The following is a 26892-nucleotide window of genomic DNA, read 5'->3' on the forward strand; positions in this document are numbered from 1 at the left end:
AGTGAATTCCACCATTCTGTCTTCCAGGTCACTTATCCGTTCTTCTGCCTCAGTTATTTTGCTATTGATTCCTTCTAGTGTAGTTTTCATTTCAGTTATTGTATTGTTCATCTCTGTTTGTTTGTTCTTTAATTCTTCTAGGTCTTTGTTAAACATTTCTTGCATCTTCTCGATCTTTGCCTCCATTCTTTTTCCAAGGTCCTGGATCATCTTCACTATCATTATTCTGAATTCTTTTCTGGAAGTTTGCCTATCTCCACTTCATTTAGTTGTTTTTCTGGGGTTTTATTTTGTTCATTCATCTAGTACATAGCACTCTGGCTTTTTGTCTTGTCTATCTTTCTGTGAATGTGGTTTTTGATCCACAGGCTGCAGGTTTGCAGTTCTTCTTGCTTCTGCTCTGAGTCAACAATTTATAATAAAGAGAAGATAAAAGTAATGTCACAAACAATTGAAGGAAGATAATTTTTAGTTTGTTTTAGCAGTTTTTAAAATTTTAAGGTACTTGTTTTATTTTTAGGAGAGTTAAAAGGTGAATTATTTACAGAGATTACAAAATCAGCCCTCCATACAATTTCACATGCACTATCAGGAGAGCTACTGCAATAGATGCCACACCGTCCTCTCCCCTTGAGGGCCTCACATTATTTTTGCTGCAAGAAAATGCAAACAGATGACAAAAGAAGGACATGAAGAAAATATTATATAAATAATTGCAACTTAAAAATCATTTTTAAATTCCTGACTAATTTTGGATTTAAATTCTATGAGGGAAAATTCATGTGAGGGTTACAACTTATCAGAGAGGCTGAAGAATGACTTCAAGCAAATAATTGTTTTTCTTAGTGTTCCTCACTCTGTAAATTAAGAGACTTGGTCTAACTGAACCTATGTTACCCCTTCTCCATTCCAAGATTATATGATTTTACAAGATACACAAACTATCTCAAATATAAACAAAGTGTGAATGTACATTATTTGCCTTACATATTCCAGTTTAACAAAATGAATTTATAATTTATAGAATTATAAATCTATAAATTTATGATTTATAGAATTAAAAATAATATATTTGGTAGATCCAGCATTCATGTTCTCATACTAACAAAATCTGTATTTTTTTAAATTCTGAAAAATAAATTAAGGTCTATTCCAAATATAAAGGTAAGATAAATCAGAACTAAGCTATGAATAAAAATATTTTGGCCTTTTTCTTTTCTTTCTGTTTACTATATTAGTTAAATAGATAAATAAATGGATAGTGTTTTAGATAAAATAAAACATTAATCAAGACCTTTATGCATTTGTATATAAGAAAATGATTGGTATACCAGCAATCAAAAGAAAAAGATTTTGAAGCAATGGATAAGAATACCCTATAGTTGTCTTTTTGTTCCATTTCGAAGTTACTTCTCTTTCAGAGTGCAGTCTTGGAGGTAATCCATCCATGATAAGCAGTCACTCAAGTATAGACACCTGGTTTATTCTTTTTCCCACATCCTTCACCCCAGCTTACTATTCCAACAAGGTGCCAGATATTCCTAGAGTTGGGATAAGCTAGTGGTCTACCAGAATCATTCTAGAATAAAAAGAGAAAAAAAAATGTTTCTTGTCCTGAAACATTTCTTTCTATCTCTCCTCTGGAGTTGTCAACAGCCCCTAGGCAGTGAGACAATCCACCCTCTTTGGGCTTAGAACTGTGGGACTCTTGAATTTCTTCAAAACCCAGGGCAACTACAAACCAGAGTATATTACCTACAGCTGGACTGGAGTGGGTTGGGAAGACTAGAAGCTGACTTTTTAATGAGTCCAAACTTAACTCTGGAGAAAGTGACTCAGAGGCTCCATGATGAAGCCTCTGAGGAATGCATGACATGTGCACCTGTAAAGCCTCCTGCTGCATCTCCTGATAAGAGAGAGGCAAGCATTCTAGTTCTGCAGGTTGCCCAGAAAATAGGGCCAAATTTATTTTATTACCTTGTAACTATGGATTCCTAGACTGAAAACTCCATGAGAACAGGGATTGTGTTCACCACTGCATCTCCAGCTTATGAGCTGGGTTCTGGTACATTAATGAGATTAATAAATGTTTGTTATGTGGATTGAAATAAGAAGGTACTCTGTGAAAATCATTAAGACAAAAAAAATTATGGTGATAAAAACTTCCATTGAATTAGTACTTGGGAAAAAATGATTTGATAATGTATCTAGAAGTATTTGACAGGCATCAGCTTCTCCTGACATAAATCCAGCACACAGCATTGTATCAGTTGCCAAGCCAGACAATGCATGTGGAGCATTGCAAACTATGTTATCAGTAATCTTCAAAAAAGCCTGCTGAAGTATCACTGGAAGAGAACCTAAGGGCAATAAATTCTGCATATCATGGAGATCTTAACCTTGTTTTTTGAGACAAAGAACATCTATGGAATAAAGCAGATTCTCTTGGTCACCAAGAGCCAGACCAGTCCCAGGCTAGATTGCTTTCTTTCTAATGTTTATTAGAGCTGGCTGCCTCACACATAAATTCCAAATTTTCCAATTCTTATTCCCAGAGATATTTCAGAAATTGAAGACAACACCATGCCTTTGGTCCCATCATTTGGTTTTCTTTTCAGTATATTTATGGACTGGTTAATTGTGTGAAAGAATGATTGATTGATTGATTGATTAAATAATTATTCTTATGAAGCTATTACATATTTACAGAAAAACTTACCATTTATATAAAGTGTTCCCCATTCTGTAACTACAACCTGTCATTTTCTGAGAGCTTCATTTTGGCTTCAGAAAAACAAATCCTATGAATGTACTTTGTAAAAGAGACTTCTTCAGCAAGCTGCACAAGGGCAATATCATCATGAACCCCAGCTCTGCTATAATTTTCATGAAGAAGAATGTTTTGGACTTTCTGTGTCATATATGGTTTATTTACTATAGTTACAAAGTTGACAGTCCAATCTTCTGAATTATTTTTCCTGGAGGACACAATTTAATTAAAATACACTCAGTTTGGGGGCCAAAACGGTATTCACAGTGATTATCTTATCACTTTAAGGTGTGAGTTTCCCAAACAACACTATAAAGCACTTAAATTCTTATTTTTAAAATGTCTTTGATGTGGGGATGTCATAAATGCTACAGACACATAAAAATAGTGCTAAGGACTATTACAGCTGTCAGCCTTCTTCAAATCCTCCTAACTAGAGTCACTGATGTCTCCTGCTAATTCAGCCCCATCTGGTTTCTATGCATTTGAGTTGGGTAGGAATCATATAAGCAGTCTCAGTGGATGGAGTCCAGAATCACTCATACTGCCATATACCCTGGGCTCCAGGAGCCTGTGGCAGGCTCTGGGCATCCGTCTGCATACATAAACAATTGCAATTTGTTCTCACCCAATCACCCCATTATGTTTACCAAGTCAATGCATCTTGGCTTCTAATTTAGATTTTTCTGACCAGTTTCTCCAGTTCCCCTGAGATTTTTTCTCAGTTTAGGCCCTAAGATCCTATTTAACTATTGTCACTTCCTCAAAATGTCAGGTGCCTTTTTTTTTTTTAAGGTTTCAAGACCTTCATGTAACTGTGACCCTCTTCAGTCCTTCTCTCCTTCTGAAATCTTCAGTGACTCCACACATTCATTAGCTGTGTTTCTCCAGTAAGTAAGCATCTTGTCATTTAGAGGTGTCCCCAATGAATAAAACTACATTTTCTAAGCATATTTTCTAATGTTTCCTTTTACAAATCTTCTCTACTTCAAATAGTTCTTTCTGTTTGCTGTCCATAGAATACAACTTGTGTTGCTCCATCTCAACACATTTGAAGAAGGCTATTTTTCCAACTCAAAATGCATATTATTTTTTTCTGATCTACCTACCCCAATCAATCAAAGCTTATATCTTTAGAGTCTAGATAAAATCTTACAACTGAATACCTCAGCTAGATTGTGTTCTCTTTCTTCACCAAGTTTCCATAGCACGTGCTATCTGTGTTGTACATGTGACACTTACTACACTGTGCTGCCTTATACCTTTAATATATCATGTTTAAATTTCTTCAACTAGATTGTAAACCCCCAGAGGGCAAGACAAATAAGCACTCTGTAACTGGAGTCAGACATACCCAAGTTCACACTCAGTTTCTTTTATTTAAGAGCTGTGTGATCTTGGTCAAGTTACATCACCATTTCTAAACCCTAGTTTCCTCATCTTTAAATAGGTTAAAGTATACCTTTCATATGGAATTATTGTTATGATTAAATAAAATGATGTAAGTAAAGTACTTAACATCAGGCCAAAGCCCCTATTTGGAAAATGTTAATTGCTTCCATTCACTTTTCCCTTAGTTGCCCAATTTAAATGTCTTTGCTGCCCTTCAATTATGTAAGTGGTTGTAAATTTCATATGGTCTTGGCAGAACCTCACACATTTAGGTTAACCCCACAGACCTCCCAAATAGGCCTGCAACCAGAATCCTGCATTTAGTCAGACTTTCAAACTTACTTAGCAAAGCAGTGAGCTGCAGATAGGAGCCACCTACTGCTGATCAGAGGAACACCACAGTGGTGTTGGCCTTTCCACTGCATGCTTGCCTGCCATGGCCAGGCCCCCATCAGGGCATTTTCCCCATTCACAATTCGGTTGCCTGCTGTGATACTATTGGTCAGTCGTCCCCCACAACCTGAAGAAAGGATTTATTTATATAAGAGCATGTATTTTTCATTATATTTTTTAAGAAATATATTTTAAAACATTATTTGAAACCCTTCAATGATTGTCCAGCATCTCCTAATCAATGTTGTTTCTTTCCTGAAATGTACCCTTATCATGATAGCCCATTCCATCCTTGTTTGGGTGACTTTTACTTTTCCTCTTTTCCAGTTTCAAGCATTTTTCAACTACTGATTTTTGTTGTATCTATCTGTTATAACTCTAGTCTCCCCAAGTAGATTGCATAATTCTTGAAGGTGGAGACTTTGCTTCATTAAGGTCTGTATCTTGCATAGCATATGCAATGCTGTCTGTAAAGCCCCATGTAGACAACAGATACTCCATAAATATCCACTGAACGAATGAATACATGTATGCATCACACTGCAGGCCTCATGATACTCTAAAGAGAATTTGCTTAAAAGGTACAGAACTATTATTTACCTTATAATAAATATATTTGATATAGCCTAGTTTTGCATTTTCTTATTATCCTAAGTTGTTCTTTCTTCCTTCACTTTTTTTTAAAAACTAATTCAGACATGATATTCTTCATGGAATATGGAACTGTTTGGAAACAGTTCTCATTTCACCCTTTTGGACAACCCATTATAAATGGTCAGTGTTTTTCAAAAAGAAATGCCAGATAGATATGTGGTATATCCAATAATTTTGAAAAACTACTATAGATTTCCAACATTAAGTACTTCTAGATCCTTTTTAGCAAAATGATGGGGAACTATTTGTGAATGTGTTAAATTTATAATAAAGTTTCTAAACTTACAGTTATTGGTAAGCATTTCAGCATTAGCCTTGCTGATTTCTGAAATTAAAATAAAAACATAAGGTTGATAAAATATCACCAAGCAATTCTCTTCAGCCCGAGGACTAAATTTCCTAACCCAATTACTCCCAACATTTAACTATTCAGACTAGTTCATGTATTGTCTATCTACCCCTCTCACTTCTACTTGTTATATTTTGGCCATCTCTCCGCATCTCTACCAGGTAGTATAGGAAAAGGGAAAAGGAAATAAAAAAGCAAAGCTCTCAGTTTTATGATGGTTGAAGTAAAATATTTAGTGAAGTAAGAAGCTGACACTCTTACTAAAAATGGCACTGGGCATAATCTTTGGATTTTTTTTCCCCTATGATAATTCTCATTACTCTGAAATGTAGTTATCTATATTTTAAAGAAAAAAACCCAATTCAAATTACATTTCATTAGACCTATCCTGCTCTTTAGAAGTCATCTCATTACTAAGACTGAATTACGAAATTTTGAGAATTTAACTTAAATTCAAGTCTCTTTTCTATTGGGAATAGGCTTTAGAGAGAAAGAGAAGAGAGAACTAAAAAAAGACACATCAGAAAGTGCTGACTCTGAATCCCTGAGATACAGAGGGGCAGTAACTTGTACAGACTTCTTTCCCAATGACTACCCACAAAGGAATCATATCACTCCTTTCAGAACCTCTACCTCAAACTCACTTCTCATGAGTGGCCCATTGGTGACGGACTATGTTCTGAGGCAAAAGAGCTGTAAGTGGCAGCTGGCAGCCATCAGAGCTTCTGGATCAACTGTGTCTGGAAGAAGCACAAAACTGGGCTCTGGAAACACAAGCTTATCACCTAATAGACCTTTTAACAATCCAAGTTAACGTTTGAAGAACTTCGTAGGACCTTTGAATGTTTACAAACTTTACTTTCTGTACTGGGGCAAAATCCTATCATTTTCTTCCCTTGTTTTCTAGGGAATTATATCAGACAGATTTTATCTTTAATAGTATTACTTCCATTCTTCCACAAGAAACAATGAGAACCCCCGTCCTGAACTTCACACTGACTTCTGCAGTCTTCACGCTTAATGATCAAGAAAACCCTGTCTGTTTCCTATAATGAGTTCCTGACAAAAGTAGAAGTAGGGAGGAATAATGCTTCAATTATTATTTTTCACCCCCTTTCCATCCATTACAGCCAACCCTTCCAAACTCACAAGCATACCTGTAGCTTAACACTTATTTCTGTCACTGTGCAGACAGATTCTATAGCACTGCCTTCTCCACTACCACCTCAATGGTAGGAGTGCCACAGTTGGGAAGACTAGTTTTTCCTAAGCAAATTCCTGAAACTCTTGGTTCATTTTTTTTTCCAGTACTTTTTTCAATAGTCTAGATAGTTAAGTAGTTGAAAATAAGTGAAATACCTATAAGTTTGATGGAAGTGGGAACTGCATTCCAAGATGCCATGTTGTCCTTCAACATCAGATGTAAGATAGCCTTAATTTTAGTCCTCATGCTATTCTTTTGCTGGAGGAAACTTGAATGTCAACTGTAACTGTACACTTGAACCATTGGGATAAGAACTAGAAGCAACAGAAATGTTCTAGTGTGTTGTTTCTTGATTTTTTAGATGTTTCATGGACACATTGGATTTGCCACATTTTAATTTATTATATTGCCTTCACATACATATTAAAAAAAATACACAGATATTGTCCCAGTATAAATAAAGTGCAATGGTCCCTAAAAATTTAACTGGTTAAGAGGTATTGTTCATGAAAGAGGATATGAACCACAAACTAGAAATCAGAATATTTCAAACACATTTGAGAAACTGAGTACTGACCAACAAATAATTGACTTGAGATTTTATAATAATACAGTAAAAACAAAAGTGTTCTTGTACAGATATTTTCTAATAACTTAATTTTAGAGAAAGAGATAAATGAGAACTTAAATGCAGGGCCAGGAAGCATTCAAAAGATATTGTCTGTAGGTAAGTAGATTGGTTGGTTGGTTGGTTGGCTAGCTGGATTTTTTGTTTTGTTTTGTTTGGAGAGTTCAGACTTCCCCAGAATAGATATTGGCAGTTACCAAATTACAGCTGTCTCTTCTTTTATCACTCATCCCCTATGCCCTGTGATACCTGTCTCCCTGCAGCCCTCACCACTACCACTATCAAGCACACTTACAATACATATTTAGACAAATGTTATCTCAAAAGATTCACTTTTGTTCACAGGCATTACAGTGATGGTAATTATTAAAGAGACCAAAAGAGGATTATTTTAGGAAAGATATGGCCAGATGGGTATGGATGGAAGAAGAGGTGGCTAGTATATAGGTAGCAAAACAATCAGATCAGACTCCGTGTTTTGCATAGTTACAGTTATCTTTTATCATAGAAATCAGTTAGGACTGACTGCCACCAAAAACCTTACAATTCTCCTTCAAGTACAAAGATTAAAGATATGTACAGAACACTTCCTACACTGAATAAAAATTTGTTAAATACAGTGATACTTTAATTTATGGGGAGCTCTTTATCCCTTCCCTCCCTCCCTCCCTTCCTCCCTTCTTTCCTTCCTCCCTTCCTTCCTTCCTTCTTCCCTTCTTTCCTCCCTTCCTTCCTTCTCTTTTGCTCCCTCTATCTCTCTTTCTGTTTCTTGCTGTTGTTGTTATTTAAAACTGGAGCTGATATGACATATTACCTACTTCTCATTCCATAAGATCTTTCTTTTTAATTATTTTTTTGTTCCATAAGATCTTGAATGAATTTGTACTTACAGAAGTTTGATGACTTGAGAGTTGATATACTCTGTATACACCAGAATTTTGAAATGCATCAGACATCTGTCAAGAGAAAAAAACAAAGCCACCACATGTTTCAATCAAATTTATAGTAAAATTAGTAAGATAAATCTCTGACTTACCTTAGTCTCAATATATTTTCTCAGATCTGTGCTGACTTGTGAAACTGCTTTTTCACAATTATCATTGTATATGACTCCAGAAATATGAAAATCACCTTGGTAATAGTAAGTCTTTCCTGTGAAATAAAGAAATACTTAGAAAATTTTAAAATAGGAAGTGACCTCAAGTCCCTCCATATCTTTATCTCAAAATTAATATTCAATGGATATACTCAGACAGGGAAATTAATTTACTACCACTTGAATGAGAGATTCCCCTAGCTTTCATCCAACTCTAGTTACTGTCAGTATTAACAAAGATTGTGTTAGCTCCTAAGCCAGAATCCTAGAGTAAACCCATCTTCCAAAATGACTTCAAACAACATTTACAACAGAGTTTGAGTGTCTATTTTTACTTCAAGAAGCCCAGTTCAACTAATTTAACTTCAGGAAATATAAGCTCGTCCAGCCTTATATCTGAAATTGTAGATAGTTGATCATATAGAGAAATTCAAGAGTAAATTCTCATCCACACACTTCCTGCTCAAGCCAGGATGCCTGCAGTTCTCCCTTTTGCATCACTCCTTTCCACTAAATCACTGTTTCCCCAGAAGAAGAAACAATGTTAAATGCAAACTATATTTTGGAAGGATAGCTAATTAAGCTACTGGTCCTCACTAACATGCTGACAGGGCTTCTTTACGAGGGTTTGATTTGGAAAACTCAAGAGCACTATATATAAGGAAATTTTGTGAATAAAGTTATTTTATTTTATTTATTTATTTTTTTTTGTGGTACGTGGGGCTCTCACTGTTGTGGCCTCTCGCGTTGTGGAGCACAGGCTCCGGACGTGCAGGCTCAGTGGCCATGGCTCACGGGCCTGGCCGCTCCGCGGCATGTGGGATCTTCCCAGACTGGGGCACGAACCGGTGTCCCCTGCATCGGCAGGTGGACTCTCAACCACTGCACCACCAGGGAAGCCCCAATAAAGTTATTTTTTAGTGAGTAGAGCCAAGAAGAGGATAGAAAGATTCAGACTACAGAGAGTTCGTGGGTAGACATGGCAAGCAAGAGACTGAACAACCACTATGCTTCTGAAGGATAAGTTTTTAAATTTGAAACTAAGATGGTTGGGGAGAAGCAAAGGAGAAGAGGTTAGTTTGGAAGAGAACTGGAATTTTCATTGAATCAAGCAAAATGTATCCACACTGCATTATTGTATAGGATGATATATTTCAGAGGAGTAAAACAGAAAAATCATGATAAAGTCAATAGAATAATATACTTAAAGTATTAAGATGTGGATTTGTGCTCAGCTATGCCACTGAAAAGCCTGTGATATCTAGGAAGTCACTTGACTTTACTGAGCCTCAGTTTCTTGCATACGAGAATAAGGATGATAGTAAAACCTGCCCTCCCAGGCTCAAAGGATTAGTATGAGGATCAATCAGAATAATGGATATCAAATTTCTTTAAAAACATTAAATGTTTACACAGATTTAAGGGTTTACTTTTCTGAAAGGTAAAAATAAGCTGGAAAATCATGCTTTTCTGGATATAGGGTTATTAAAAATAAGATCAAGTTAGTATGAGCATTCAGCCATTTAACCACTCTTGACCATCCACTATTAGAAGAGTCATTAGTGGATTATCCATTGCTGCTTATCAATTATATCTTAACAACCAATATCGGAAATGAGCCAAGAAGAGTAGGGATCTCCAAAGTTTGAGGTATATTTACTAAAAGATGTACAACTTTGGGCTTCCCTGGTGGCGCAGTGGTTGAGAGTCCTCCTGCCGATGCAGGGGACGCGGGTTCGTGCCCCGGTCTGGGAAGATCCCACGTGCCGCGGAGCGGCTGGGCCCGTGAGCCATGGCCGCTGAGCCTGCGCGTCCAGAGCCTGTGCTCCGCAACGGGAGAGGCCACAACAGTGAGAGGCCCGCATACCGCAAAAAAAAAAAAAAAAAAAAAAAGATGTACAACTTAACTACAAACCTACTATATAAGCACTTTTATTGACAATGAATATTGGCATCAAAGTATTGAGCATTTCATTCTTGCCCATACTCCCATAACTGTTGATATGACTTATAGACTGGATCAAAGAGGCATCTGATTCCAAAATATTATAAACTTTGGTGTCAAATAATATAAAGTTATTATGTTGAAATAAAGTAGTAAGTAGATGAGAAAGTTTCCATAAAGAAATTTAATATTCCTGCTGTTTCTTGTCAATTTCTAAGAGTTAAAAGAGATTTAGTAGTAAGGGTGAAAATTGAAGTGTCAATACTGACCAACTGCCAGAAAATGGACAATGAGACCAAAGTTACTGCCAAGATTGTCATCACTCCAAGAAAAATAAGGATTGACATCCACAGTGGCCAAGATCTTCTCTGGGAAGATATGTTGTACCTACGATAGGAGGAAAGTGGCTCAAATCAGATGATAAATATTCTAAATCTGTCTCTCTGCCAACTCATACAACACAATCTATAACTTATGCATCAGGTCTTTATATTAGCTTAAAACATAGACGCCTCAAATGTGTCAAAGAGGATAGACCCTAATGCTCATTCATTTAACAAATCATCCTGGGAGTACTATGTTAGCTGCTAGGGATACAACCGTAAGCAAAATAGCATGGTTTGTGTACTCATGTTTATGAGGAGAAATTAATTTGCTTTTTTTATTTATCCAAAGAAAGTTACAAAACATTACATGTGATCTGATTTTATCTTTGCAAACTATAGCCACATCATCTACATGGACATATATAGATTTATAAACACATATATAACATCATTTATATGTTTAATTAAATGTGTAAGAAAACATGATGTCAATTGCAACTTTCCCATGTTATAAGATTATGGGTAGACTTTTTTCTTTTTGTTTACTTTTTCTTTAACTATATTTCCTAATGTTTTGACAATAAACAAGGATTATTTGTATGACATAATTTAACAGATAAGTTTCATCACCAAAACCAATCAATTAGATTAAAAATAATCAGAAAATATTGTGACTTGGCATCATACAGATAGAGTGGTCTAGGGTTAGAGTTAGGTCATATGGCCACCCTTAGTCTAATTTTTATAAGGTTTGGACATTAGTTATTCTTCATATCTTGAAAGACATGATGTCATGAAATAGTCCATTTGGACAAAGAGCCGTAACACACACACACAAATCTGATTTCAAGTTTCAAAATAGCCTCAACTAGCTCTTCAATCTCTTCAATCTCTGCATTATCCTAAATAAAACTTACAAAACAGAAGAGTTTGTAAGCAGTGGATATATTTGGCAAATTAGATGTTTCCTATGAGCAGGAGAACATTTTTGTTCTTATCCTTCCAGGACTAATTAACTTTTAGGTAGAGAAGATCCTTTAAAAATGAGTAATAAGGGGCTTCCCTGGTGGCGCAGTGGTTGAGAGTCCGCCTGCCAATGCCGGGGACGCGGGTTCGTGCCCCGGTCCGGGAAGATCCCACATGCCGCGGAGCGGCTGGGCCCATGAGTCATGGCCGCCGAGCCTGTGCGTCCGGAGCCTGTGCTCCGCAACGGGAGAGGCCACAACAGTGAGAGGCCCGCGTATAGCAAAAAAAAAAAAAAAAAAAAAAAAAGCAATGAGTAATAAGTACCTATGCCACACCTGTGCAACTCCACCCAGTCTTATTCCTCTCTGTTCTGTTCTCAGTTCTTAATCCTACTCTTCCTTCTATCTCTTTTGATGACTTGTTAATTAATGTTTCCCTGAGCCAACATTGTCAAAGGTCTTCAAAGAAACTCCCCACATTCCATGTATGCTTTTATACTGGAATTCATTTGTTTAATCTCATCCTCTTATACTAGATAAATCACACTTTAAAAGGAGTATACAATTAAAATAAATAATAACAATATTTATAACCTTATTAATATCTGATCATATGTGTCTTCTAATGAGTAGAAAAATTTACTGTGATAGTGAATTCTCAAATTTGTTTTGGATTAGCTGGTTGTAACTTAGCCTGGTAGCTTAGTCTTTCTGAGACATGAATATTAGTTTGAGGAACTCAAACACTATGTAGCCTAAATTATGTACATAGTACAGAAAGTAGCTGAGATGGTTTCTATACAAATAATCACTATATTACAGTTTATAAAATGCCTTTCTTGGAAGACCCCTTTTAGATGTTCTTGAAAGTTCTAAAGAATACATACTGTTGACTATAGCACTGATATTGTTTTTTCCCCTTCATTGTGAATTTCTTCCTGTCAAAAACAATTAAGGAGATTTTTTATATCTAAAAGATCACGAGTTTATGATTTATTCAATTTCTCCTCTAGTAAATAGGATGTATGGACTCTAAAAATTGATTATTATTTTTTAGTAATAGCTGAAATTGTTAAAATCATGTTCTAAATATCCAAAAAAGTCCATTCACGAAACAATTTACTCTCTCATCTATCAAAAAAATTTTGCGCCATAATTTTTTTTTTTTAATGGTACGCGGGCCTCTCACTGTTGTGGCCTCTCCCGTTGCGGAGCACAGGCTCCTGATGCGCAGGCTCAGCGGCCATGGCTCAGGGGCCCAGCCGCTCCGCGGCATGTGGGATCTTCCCAGACCGGGCACGAACCCGTATCCCCTGCATTGGCAGGCGGACTCTCAACCACTGCGCCACCAGGGAAACCCCATAATATTTTTTAAAGGTAGGAATTTGAGTTCTTGGATGAACCCCTCTTTTAACAAAGAGAATAGGTTAAAAATTAATCTTCAATGAATTTAACCAACTCCATATGCTTAACTAAACTATACCTGACTCACTTTTGGATTTAATTTACTTCAAAGAAGGGCTTATTGTTATTCTGGTATAATCAACCATTCACCTTAATCAAATTACAATAATGTTAAAAAATGATGGTAACTACATTATTCACAATTTTTTTTTTTTCAGTACGCGGGCCTCTCACTGTTGTGGCCTCTCCCGTTGCGGAGCACAGGCTCCGGACGCGCAGGCTCAGTGGCCATGGCTCACGGGCCCAGCCGCTCCGCGGCATGTGGGATCCTCCCAGACCGGGGCACGAACCCGTGTCCCCTGCATCGGCAGGCGGACTTTCAACCACTGTGCCACCAGGGAAGCCCCACAATTTTAAAACATCAATCTCACTGTAATTTATCTCCTACAGCCCATACCAGGTATCATTTCCTAGATTAGACTTCCCTATAGCCACATTCTGATACTGCATTAGCAGTTAAACTGCAAAGTATTACAAACAGTAGTTTTAATTTATTAAAACTTCATTTCCAACCATTTGAATTGGATTAACCTGATTTCTGTTATACAGTGAAAAGTGTTAAAAAAAATTCCAAAACAAAATTCCTCAAATTCTGTAAAGATAAACCTTTTTTTTTTTTTCATAGAGGACTTTAAATTATTAGGGAGAGGCTTGTGAATAAGGAACAAAGAAACTAATGATCAAATGAAGCAAATGGCCTCCACCACCAACTTTCTTCTGGAACTCGAGGAAAGCCAAGAGTCGGTGGAAAGGAACTCACTTGAAAATCTATTAAGTTTTGTGGGCCCACTGCAGTTTGTCAAGTGCTAATTTAGGATCTGTGTTGTAAAGTACATTATTCTAAAAATCTATAATGGCATTCAGGTTTTTAAATTATTTCTAAAAAACATTCAAGCTAGAAAATATGGTTTTAATTACACTATTAGAGAACAAAAATGGTAGTATTCTTATGAGTGATTATTTTTAAAAAGTAAACAAAATTTTGCTGAACTTTGATTATTCTTTTTCCAAATTTCTGAAACTTTCCCAGAGACTTTACAGGGCCTCTAGACCTCAGAAATAATAGCATGGGTCCAGAAATAAAAATCTAAATTATAAAAAGCAACCAATTAACAAAAAACTAGAAAATACTCTGTAGCAACCTGTTAGCTTTTATAGACTTAATCTCCCAAATAAAATCCCATTTACCTGAACATAATGTTCTGATTGTGGTGGTGATGTCAGGGACAAGGGTAGTGATTGATGATGGCAATGATGATAGTGGTAATAAAAATAAGGGCCATCTGGTGTAGATTTTAAGATGATCAGTGTTTCACAGGTTTATGTGCTACATCCAGTGTTGGTTGGTTTGTTTTTATGGGCTGGCTGAAATATAGAGAACAAATAAGATGAAACTTGTCCAGTTAGTGTTAATGACTGTCGTATTTCTATGGTTTCAAGATAGGAGTCATCCAGGGGGTGACAAACTTCCTTGACTTGGCTATTTAGAAAAAAGTAATAGCCTAGTCTTGGACTAGTCATTAAAATGCACACCCAAGAAACAGCTTTGTGGTAAATCAGGATAATCCTAACTCTTGTGTTTGACCAATTCCGTCATTCTGGCTTCTTCCTCCTCAACTGAAACCATCTGTAACTATGTAGAAGTTTCTGACAAAAGACTTTCCACAAAGTACCGATTTTAACATAACTAATATTGCCATCATTTTGATATAATGAAATTCTATTTAATTGCAGTTTATATTTTCATTTCCCTAATTACCAGTGAGAATGATCATTGTGATCATTATTTTACATATTTCACTTTTCAGCCATGCTGCAACCCCAATTTTTGTGTTCTGACTCTTAAAGCCAGTGAGACTGTGGCTTTCTGCTTAACTTTTTAGCTCCTCTACATCACCTGGACTGGCCAGTGCCCTCTGGCAAGAAACCATATGTATGTAAATCTTACCCAGTACAGTCCCTTCCCTTCATGAATTGACTCTGAGACAGTTTTTATCAGTTTTTTGTCACTCTGTACTGCCTTCATATGGTTTTTATATTTTTTCCAAAGTTTATAACTATTAACTCTAGAAGGGCTTGATATAAGAAATTTCACCATTGCTGGAAGTGGAACTAGTTATTGGTGACCTTTAAAAAACAGAATTTCTTAATTTTAGTTTAAAATTTGTCAATATTTCCTTTCAAGGTTAGTATTTTATGTGTATATATATGTAGTTTGTTGAAGAATTCCTTGCCTTTTATAAAGATATACTTGTATGTTTTATTTTAAAAACTTTAATGTGTTACCATCTGCATTTAAGTCACCAATTCACATTGCATTCATTTGTGTGTATATTATGAAGTAGGAGTAAAGGTGCATTTTTTTCCATATGACTATTAATTGACCCTGTACATCTTATTGAAATCATGCATGTGCAATTCTTTATCTACTGCCCTGCAAAGTCACCTCTGTTATAAATCAAGTATAAATCAAATGCAGGTCTCTTTCTGAATTTTTTATTGTTTCTTTGATTTTTTTTTATTACTGTGCCATATCACACCACCTTAATTATTGAAGTTATAGAATGTCTTGTGTCAACTTAAAGAAAAACACACAACATAAGAGTTGTGAGTTTAAGTTGTATTCAAGGTCTTACTGAGGACTAGCCACTCAGTTAGCTCTGAGGAAACTGCTGCAAAGAGGTAGGGGAGAAACCAGTTTATATATGATTTTTGGCTGGGAAATACATGCAATCAAGCATACATCTTGGTAAAAGTGTACTGCTATCACAAAGAACAGATATCTCGTCAGTGATTTTAGTGCTTTTCTATGTATGGGAAGATGCAGGAATCCGGGGTTATTAAAATTCTTCTGGAGATGTTTATCTAGACAGTCTCATCCTGTCATTCTCTTAATTTCTTCTCAGATTGCAGTAGGTCAGCGAATGTAGTGGGTTATGACTTAATCCTTGTAGAAAACACTTGTTTTTCTCTGTTCACACTTGATATCTGGTATGTAAGCCCATATTTGTTTTCCTTTTTCAAAATTATTTTGGCTATTTTTAGTCCATTGCCTTTACTTATAAATTTTAACATTGACTGATCAATTTCCAAAAAGAAATCTCTAGACTTTTGTTGATATAGCATTGAACCTATAGATCAATTGGGGAAGAATTGACTTCTTAATATATTGAAGCTTCCAATCTGTGAACTTGGTACATTCTTTCATTTATTTAGATTTTCTTTAATTTCTCTCAATAGTGTTTCACAAGTGTCTGAATAGAAGTCTTATACATGTTCTCCTAGGTTCAGTCTCATGTATTTGATTTATTCTATCCTGGTGTAAATGGTATTATTCCTTAAATTTCATGTTATATTTATTGCTGACATATAGAATACAATTGACTTTTGTCTATTGACCTTGTATTGAGAAAACAATTCATTTATTAATTTTATTTTTCTATTTGTATATATATATATTTTTTAATTTATTTATTTTATTTATTTATTTTTGTATGTGTTGGGTCTTCCTTGCTTCACGTGGGCTTTCTCTAGTTGCGTCGAGCGGGGGCTGCTCTTCGTTGCAGTGTGCGGGCTTCTCATTGCTCTGGCTTCTCTTGTTGCAGAGCATGGGCTCCAGGCCCGTGGGCTTCAGTAGTTGTGGCTCACAGGCTCTAGAGAGCAGGTTCAGTAGTTGTGGCGCACGTGCCCAGTTGCTCCGCGGCATGTGGGATCTTCCCGGACCAGGGCTCAAACCCGTGTCCCCTGCATTGGCAGGCAGATTCTTAACCACTGCACCACCAGGGAAGCCCTCTATTTGTATATTATTTTAGATTTTTAGCATACACCTACATCTTCAAATAAAAACAGTATTATTACTTCCTTTTCATCGATTATATTTTCTTTTTTTTTTTGGTTGCTTGGTTGATTGATTGCCTTACATCATAGAACTCTAGTACACTGTTGAATAGAAAGGGTTGATAGCTGGCATCCTTCTCTTGTTCCTAATTTCAGGGAAAAGCTTTCAGTATTTCACCATTAAATAGGATGTTTGCTATCATTTTATCAGATTAAAGAAGTTTTCTTTTACTTTTAGTTTGCTAATTTTTATAATAAATGAATTTTGAATTTGACCAAATGCTTTTTTTGCATTTATTGAGATAATCATATCATTTTTCTACTTTTATCTGACCAATATTGTGAATTACATTGATTGATATTTAAATGTTAAACCAACCTTGTAATTCTAGAATAACCCCAACTTGATTGTAAATAAAATATGATATATTTTGTGTGTCACTGGGTTTCATATCTTATTTTGTTTAGAATTTTTGCATCCATGCTTCTGAAAAAGAATGACATAATTTTATTGTCTTTTAATGTCATTGTTAAGTTTTGTAATCAAGGTTATGTTGGCCTTATAAAACAAGTTGGAAAGTAACTATTTTATTGCAAATAAAATTTTAAATTTATATCAAGTGAAAAAATTCCTAGGAAAAAATTCAAGTCTCCAAAACTGATGTAATCACCACTCTAAGAAGTGCTACCTGCCCTTCAAGCATACCACCTTTGGACTTTGCACAAAGTCAAAATAAATTAACTCCCTGAGATTCAGAAATTTATTGGGTTGGCCAAAAATTACCTATAGTTTTTAAGTAAAAATAAAAGGCACATTTTAAATTTTCACCAAGAACTTTATTGAACAACATATTCACCCTTTGTTCCACTACCTTCTGCCATTTTTCAGGCAACTTCATAATTCCATCTTCCTAAAACTTCTTATCTTTTTGAGCAAAGAACTGTTCCAGGTGCCTTTTACAGTCTTCCAGGGAATTGAAATTTTTTCCATTAAGAGAATTTTGTAAAGACCAAAATAAAAGGAAATCTGAACGTGCACCAAAATAAATGGAAATCTGAAGGTACAATGTCTGGTGAATACGGCGGATGAATCAGAACTTCCCACCCAAGCTCTAACTGTTTTTGCCTGGTCATCCAAGAAACATGTGGTCTTGCAATATCCTGATGGAAGATTATGCGTTCTCTGTTGACTAATTCTGGATGCTTTTCGTAGAGTGCTGCTTTCAGTTGGTCTAATTGGAAGCAGTACTTGCTGGAATTAATCATTTGGTTTCCCGGAAGGAGCTCATAATAGAGGACTCCCTTCCAATCCTACCATATACACAACATCACCTTCTTTGGATAAAGACTGGTCTTTGGTGTGGTTGGTGGTGGTTAATTTCGCTTGCCCCATGATCTCTTCCATTCCACATTATTGTACAGTATCCACTTTTCATCACCCGTCACAATTTGCTTTAAAAACGAAACGTTTTCATTACGTTTAAGTAAAGAATCGCATGAGGAAATACGGTCAAGAAGGTTTTTTTCACTTAACTTATGTGGAACCCAAACATCAAAGCGATTAACATAACTGAGCTGGTACAAATGGTTTTCAAGGCTTGATTTGGATGTTTTGAGTATGTTGGCTATCTCCCACATGGTATAATGTTGATTGCTCTCAATTAATGTCTCGATTTGATTGCTATCAACTTCAGCTGGTCTACCTGACCGTGGAGCATTGTCCAGCGAGAAATCTCCAGCACAAAACTTCACAAACCACTTTTGACACATTCGATCAGTCACAGCACCTTCTCCATACACTGCACAAATCTTTTTTTTGTGTTTTGGTTGTGTTTTTACCTTTCTTGAAATAATAAAGCATAATATGCCGAAAATGTTGCTTTTTTTCTTCCATCTTCAATATTAAAATGGCTACACAAAAATTCACCAATTTTGAAGTCTTTTTTTTAAATGCACGCTGATATGACAGCTGTCACATACAATCTAACAAAACTGTTTTGAATGAAGTTAAAGACAACTAAGTGCTACTAGAGCCATCTTATGGAAAAAACCAAATGAACCTTTTGGCCAACCCAATATTTGTTGAAACAGCTAATAGAAATATGATCCGTGACTCATAGAGATGTTATATTACATTTACTGTCAATTTATCTTTTTAAAACAAGACTTAAAGATTTGAAGCTGATGTATATAAAATATTTATATTAGATATCAATCATTTCATATTCATCTCTTTTTTCTTTTGATTTGCTTCTAATGTCAAAAATAGCAACTACCGAATGACGTGGTTCTTCAACTTTCCACGGATAAACAGTGTTGCTGCTGAAACAGTATAAGCCTTTCTTCCATCTTGAACAAAGCCTAAAATTTCAGTACTTATGCACTTTTTCTCCCCTTGGTCCCATAACCACAAAAGTCCTGTCAATTGTAATGGAAAATCACAATATGTCATGCTATATATTAATGATCTGGTTGAACACATCATAAATGAGTATATTATAGAATGCACATGTGTTCCAATACATTTCCCATAGGCTGCATGTCCCAGTTTCAATTCATTTATGAAGTCTCAGTGTCTTAACAAACTTGGATAAGAATTAATGAAATGCTCTGTAGCAGCTGGAATTATCCATCTCATGACAGCACTTCCTCTTCCTGGGTTTATATTTCCCCCCAAACATTATCATGACATTTGCATCCAAATACATTTCTTTTCAAAAATTTTCAAAATCCTTCAAAGCCACCTTAAACCTTTCTACCAAATCTTCTGCAATAACTCTGGTCCACATTAATTTTAATATTTTCTGTCATAAAATTGCACATACCTCACAACAACTAATTACTATTTATTGTTCTATTTGTGCCATACTTGTTTCCCCAAGAAGATGATAAGATCCTAAAGTGCAGGGTTTATGTATTTTACTAATTTTTCATACATTCCAGGTTCTCAATAAGCACTTACAGTTTCATTGTCTGGAACAGGAAGCAAGTACCTCTTCTCCTTTCTCTTTATTGCTTGTTTATTCCTACATAGTATTTGGCTCTTATACTATTTTCTTTTGCATTTACAATAATATTTGGTTTAGCTCGTCTAGTGAGGTAACAGTGGCCTTTTTCAGGACACTGTTTCTTAATAAGCATACTTCTAACAGAACCTGTTTCTCAAAATAGCAAAACCAGAAGCTCAGTTTTATCAATAGTCGATCATGATCCAGATCTAGGGAATTACTTCATATTTATCAAACTCGTGGCGTATTTTTTTGACCAAGATGTCATGTAGTTAACTTAGAATGGGAGCTACAGTATTCCCTATCTATAGAATGCATGAGTCCATCACTAGGAAGCTACCTTCATATTCTCAAGTAACCTGGGTAACCTATTAACCTAGTCAATAGGTCTGTTAGTCAATAAGTGATGTAGGACTTCCCTGGTGGTCCAGTGGTTAAGACTCCGTGCCTCCAATGCAAGAGGCGTGGGTTCAATCCCTGGTCAGGGAGCTAAGATCCCACATGCCCTGAAGCATGGCCAAAAATTTTAAAAAAATTAAAAAGTGATGTATATGTATCAAATTCAAATATTCTGATACTTGAGTGCCCGCCCACTTCCTATAAATCCTCTAGATTAAAACACCGTTTCTTGTGCATTGGTAATTTTTTTTGCTAAAACTGTAACTTCATTATATACTCTGTTCAGACTAAGGAAAGTTGAAAGAAGATTGACTTTCCTTGCCAACCCTTGTAACATAGTGAACTGAAGTCTAACATTAATAAAAAGACTGTAAGAGACCAAGCTGCTGTTCAATAGGTTTCAGTCTTTTGTAAGATGAATTACATTCCTAGGTACTAAGAGTACTTACAAATGAAACTGTGTGCAGCATTATAGCTAATGTTTATGAAATTTTGATGAATCATAAGGTGAGAGGAATACAAGAGTGGAGATAACACAGTTTATTTTTTTATTGGAGTATAATTGCTTCACAATACTGTGTTAGTTTCTGTTGTACAACAAAGTGAATCAGCCATATGCATACATATATCCCCATATCCCCTCCCTCTTGAGCCTCCCTCCCACCCTCCCTATCCCACCCCTCTAGGTCTTCGCAAAGAGAAAAGTTGTTATTGAAAATCATTTGCCACTGAGTTTGACAAAATTCTGGGTAAAAAAAAAAATCAAGGATAAATTATTAAAAGTATGTCTTGAGCAAATCTAAAAACTGGAAGCAATCATTACTTGAAGACTATATTGATTCACTTAAAATAAATGTTGTGAGATTAACTTTATACCACTTTTAGATTAGGAGAATAGGGCAATGTGGTAGACAGAGGTACTTAGAACTCTTACTGTTTTCATCATCATCTTAATAATTATTATCATCACTAATATAACAAAGATAATAGCTGCCATTCATTGAAGGTATACTATCAGTCTTATATTGCATCTTCCAAGCTTCTATATACCTTTCATATTAATTTTTTCAACAATTCTATTAGATAAATTTTGCCACTCCCATTTTACAAATGAGGAAATTGAACTTCAAGGAGTTTGTTACTTGTCAAAGATCACCCAGATAGTGAGTAGTGAAATCAAGATTAATTTTTTAAAAATATATGGGACTGACATGGAAGCAACCTAAATGTCCATTGACAGAGGAATAGATAAAGAAGATGTGGTACATAGATATAATGGAATATTACTCAGCCATAAAAAAACAAAATAATGCCGTTTGCTGCAACATGGATGAACCTAGAGATTGTAATACTGAGTGAAGTAAATCAGACAGAGAAAGAAATATCATATGATATCACTTATATGTGGAATCTTAAAAAAAATGGAACAAATGAACTTATTTACAAAACAGAAATGGAGTCACAGAAGTAGAAACCAAATTTATGGTTACTATGGGTGAAGGGGGATGAGGAATAAATTGGGAGATTGAGACTAACATGTACATACTACTATATATAAAATAAATAACTAATAAGGACCTAGTGTACAGCACAGGGAACTCTACTCAATACTCTGTAATGACCTATATGGGAAAATAATCTAAGAAAGAGTGGATATATGTATAACTGATTCACTTTGCTGTACACCTGAAACTAACACAACATTGTAAATCAACTATACTCCAATAAAATTTTTTTTAAAATACATGGGTCTGGGACTTCCCTGACGGTCCAGTAGTTAAGACTTCGCCTTCCAATGCAGGGAGTGCGGGTTCGAGACCTGGTCGGGGAGCTAAGATCCCACATGCCTCGGGGCCAAAAAAACAAAACATAAAACAGAAGCAAACAAATTCAATAAACACTTTAAAAAAAAATACATGGGTCTGGCATTTCCTGTAATGATGGACTAAGGAATTCAGTCCAACACTTCTGATAATTATAGTAGGAAAGATGGGTAAAATAAATAGTTAGAAATTCTGTTGACGAGGTCATAGAGATAACAAGATAAAAATTTCAGGGCCAAGATCTCGGCGAAGATAAACTCAAAGAAGTTGGGTTAGCCTGCCATTTGGAGCTGCTATTTCTGAAAAGTATGCTAAAGCTGAGTAAGGCATCTGACAATATCAGGGCAACAGCATAAAAAATTGGAATCCAGGGCCCACACTGGGTAAGGGTGGTTGATAAACCCAACGTGCTTTGAGTTGGGTTCCTGAAAGGCAATTTGCTAAATGAAAGTATATGCCCAATGACTGAATTGGATATCTCTATGAAAAACAATAATGATACTTGGTCCCTTCATGGCATTCTACTATAGGAGGATCATAGATCTTAATGTAAAAGGAAAAATAATAAAGTTTTAGAAGATAATTTAGGAAATAGTCTTAATGATTGTGAAGACAGCAAAGTTTTCACACAATGAAAAAAAAGTATTACCACAAAATACCATACCTTGTGGTATTTTTACATAATAAAACATTCCACAGCATTTTAAGTAAAAGAACTTCAGATGCGTGCAGAAACATAGATAATTCTCACAAATGAAAAGTTACAAAATAATATATACCTTATGATTTCATTTCTGTAATATTCAAACACAATTAAATGTAGAGTATAGAGTTAGAAGTCTAGGTTACTGTTTTCTGGGATGCTGGCAGTGTACTATTTCTTGACTAGGTGGTAATTACATGGCTATTCACTCTGTGACAATGTATTGATCTGTACCTTTGTTTCCTGTGTTCTTTTCTGTGTTATATTTCACAGCAAAATTTCTGAAAAATTAATATGTAAGCTATTCAAAAGGAAATTATTTCTGTATGAAAGCAAAATAAAGAGCCTGTCAACAATATGTACTGAAAACTTACTACACTGCCGAGCACCTTGCAAGGTGCTGTGAAGGTAGATATGAAAGATGCAGAAAAGAATGCATCTGCGATCTAAAGAGGTTAGATGTGATAAGAAATTTAATATACCTGAAACATATGTGAATATTGTTATTATAACAACTAAATGACTTTTTCCAAGAAAACTTGTCAAGAGTTACACATTTCAGTGCACTCCATTTTCAGATGGAGTTTTCATAAGAAGAAAATGAGTACCCATTATTTACATGGCTAAATGTGTAAAATTTTAAATATACTGCTGGTATTTAAAACCCCTACTCTCAAATTTTTTTTTTTTAGTTGGAGTATAATTGCTTTACAATGTTGTGTTAGTTTCTGCTGTACAGTGAAGTGAATCAGCTGTATGTATACCTATATCCCCTCCCTCTTGGACCTCCTTGGTCCCCCCATCCCACCCACCTAGGTTGTCACAGAGCACCGAGCTGAGCTTCCTGTGCTTTATAGCATGTTCCCACTAGGTAACTATTTTACACATGGTAGTGTATATATGTCAATCCTAATCTCCCAATTCGCGCCACCCTCCCCTTACCCCACTGTGTCCACATGTCCATTCTCTATGTCTACATCTCTATTCCTGCCCTGCAAATAGGTTCATCTGTACCATTTTTCTAGATTCCACATATATGCGTTAATATACTATACTTGTTTTTCTCTTTCTGGCTTACTTCACTCTGTATGACAGACTCTAGATCCATCCACATCCCTACAAATGACCCAATTTCATTCCATTTTATGGCTGAGTAATATTTCATTGTATATATGTACCACATCTTCTTTATCCATTCATCTGTCATTGGACATTTAGGTTGTTTCCATGTCCTGGCTATTGTAAAATCTTTATAACTATAAATATATTTATGTGATAAATGTGATTTTGTTCGTATAATTAAACATTACAAATTTATCCTTAGCAAATACTTTCCAAATTACTGGGGAAAGAACTACTGAAGTTGTAGATACTACATATTTTCTTATGGTTTACAAAATATTTTTAGTGTCCTGAAAATACTAATATTTTATACTACTTCACCTGAGTATTTTTAAGAATGCAATCACAAAGAGCAATTGAATTCTTTTATCATAGTTTTTAAGTATAGATATTCTAATTTTCCCCTCAGAATTATTCCACCTGGACCAGTAAGTCTTCTTTCCTGGCTGAAATTCTGATTTGCAGATTAGTAGCACCATCTAGAGTTCTACCTACATATATAGTACTGACTGTACAATAAAAGCCAAAAAACAATGTACACGTTGCCAAGGTAACCTGCACGACCACCATGAATACCAACACAACGGGGGGCTTCTGTGATGACCCGACAGAGATGGCTCTCAGCTTACCAGTTTCAGAGAGAAAGGGAGACGTGTGTGTGTGTGTGTGTGTGTGTGTGTGTGTGTGTGTGTGTGTGTGCACGCACATGAGTACACATGGAAAGAACCATTTTGGGTATTTGGCCCTAGAGGTCAGAAGAGGACTCAAGCAGGAGAGCAGGGCCAGGCTCACAGGAACGGCAGTTGCATAAAAGCACACCCTTTCCTGTGGGACCCTGCAGGTCAACAGGTTAGGGCACGAGCAGGCCACCAGATCGGCCCCAGGTCACCTGTGGAACGGGAAAACATGCTCCCAGTCTGGGGCTGTACCACCTCCTGGAGCCCCCGGCTCATCCCTGCTGGCTTTGCCACTAAACTGACTCTCAGGAACTAGAAATGTTGAAGATTTCTAGCCAGAAAACTGGAGGGCATCTTTATAAGCACGACCCCAAACGAACAACATTCCTGCAGCCGGAACTCTGCCGCCAGGGCAATTACTGCCTTCACCTTCGAAGCCTGCCCCTGAGTGAGGAATTTCTTTCCTACCGATCCTCCTTCGGCTAAAAAAATGACAGAAGTGAGTTGGATGCGATACAAGTCACAGGGCAGAGCTTCGGTGGCCCTGCGTATCGGGAGGAGTTGAAGCTGGAGCGGCTCCTGTGACTGCGGCGGCCAGGGGACCTGCGCCGAGGGGAACGCGACCTTCTCCTCATCCGTGGGGGTGACCTGCGCCACATGGGAGGCGGTGGCAGCATTCTCCTGGGAGGGTTGAATCGCCGGGGGGCTGGGGGAGGGGGTTGGCCGAGTCGAGGGGGCCAGCACAGCCGTGGCAGTGATCTCCTGGCCATCGATGTGTCCTCCGTCCATGTCCGTGTGCTTCAGCGCCTTCTCTGCCTCATCTGGATTCTCAAACTACACATATGCGTAGCCTTTAGACAGATGCGGGTGCATCCTTTCTACAGGCACGTCAATCATTTTAATTTTCCCATAGGTGGAGAATATCTCCATGATGTGATCCTTGGTCACATTCCTTGTGAGCCTTCCAATGTGCACTTTGGTAGGTTTAGGCAAAGGGCTCTGCCTTTTCCTTTCCTTTTCATCTCTTTTGGGTGGTTTGGATTTGGAGCGGGAACGCCGCCTCTTGTCCTGCCTGCGCCGAGAAGGACTCGGAGAGCCAGGGGAGCTGCCGGAGCTGGAGCTGCGGGATGAGCTGGAACTTCCTGAGCGGCTCGATGCTGAAGATGAGCTGGAGCCGCTGCTGGGGGCTGTGCTGGTGCTGGAGCCCGAGCTGGAAGTCGAGCTGGACCGAAACCTGGTGCTGCTGCTACCACTGGAAGTGCTGCGCCTCTTTCGAGTTTTATCCCTGCCACGATCCTTCTCGCTCGACTCCTTGGTGGCCCCCTTATCTTTAGAGCGATCCTTGGACTGCTTATCAGAGCGGTCTTTGCATTTGGTAGGAGAAGGAGCCCTAGTGCTGGACTTTTTATTCTTTTCTTTGACTCCTAGCAAGCTCTTCTTTTTCACTCCTGATAAATGCATTCTCCTCTTCTGAGGTGTTCAAAGCAGCAGTGGTGGCCTCACTTATCTGAACTCTCACTTCTAACTTGAGTCTGAGAAACGATCCTTAATCAATTGCAATTTACGCCAAAATGCAGCAAGTCACCAGTCCAGGCGCCGGGCTGTGAGCACTTCCAGGGTAGGGCTCGGCGTTGCCGTCCTGGGTCTCCCCGGCGAGAGGGCCGCGAGGGCGGAGGCCGAGTCCCCGGCTGCCCCGAATTCCAGGGGGCCTCACTGGGCCTGCTGCAGAGCGGACCTAAAAAAGTACATTTAAAAAAATTTTATTTTATATTGGACTACAGTTGATTTACAATGTTGTGTTAGTTTCAGGCATACAGCAAAGTGATTCAGTTATACATATATCTATTCTTTTTCAAATTCTTTTCCCATTTAGGTTATTACAGAATACTGAGTTCCCTGTGCCATAGAGCAGGCTCTTGATTGTTAACTATCTTAAATATAGTAGTGTGTATTCACACAATCCCAAACTCCCAATTTATCCCTCCTCCCCACCTTTCCCTTTTAGTAACCATGTTTGTTTTTTCTAAGTCTGTGAGTTTGCTTCTGTTTTGTAAATAAGTTCATTTGTATCATTTTTTTATTCCACATACAAGCAATATCATATAATATTTGTCTTTCTCTGTCTGACTTACTTCAC

At 36.8% G+C, this 26892-nt stretch overlaps 1 protein-coding gene and 1 pseudogene across 1 annotated transcript; both read right to left on the reverse strand.

The window, feature by feature from the left end:
• Positions 1–1417: 1417 nt before the first annotated feature.
• TMPRSS11B (transmembrane serine protease 11B) lies at positions 1418–25031 on the reverse strand. Its single transcript, XM_067734630.1, is given in 15 exon segments — positions 1418–1581; positions 2220–2360; positions 2720–2758; positions 2761–2978; positions 4505–4682; positions 5496–5534; positions 6918–7012; positions 7014–7076; positions 8281–8313; positions 8315–8346; positions 8427–8542; positions 10701–10730; positions 10733–10818; positions 19300–19441; positions 24968–25031. Coding segments are annotated over 15 exon segments (1440 nt in total).
• Positions 24489–26398, reverse strand: LOC137223185 (RNA-binding protein with serine-rich domain 1-like; annotated as a pseudogene).
• Positions 26399–26892: the final 494 nt, after the last annotated feature.

Source organism: Pseudorca crassidens, chromosome 4 (genome assembly GCF_039906515.1).
Source record: "Pseudorca crassidens isolate mPseCra1 chromosome 4, mPseCra1.hap1, whole genome shotgun sequence".
Taxonomy (NCBI): domain Eukaryota; kingdom Metazoa; phylum Chordata; class Mammalia; order Artiodactyla; family Delphinidae; genus Pseudorca; species Pseudorca crassidens.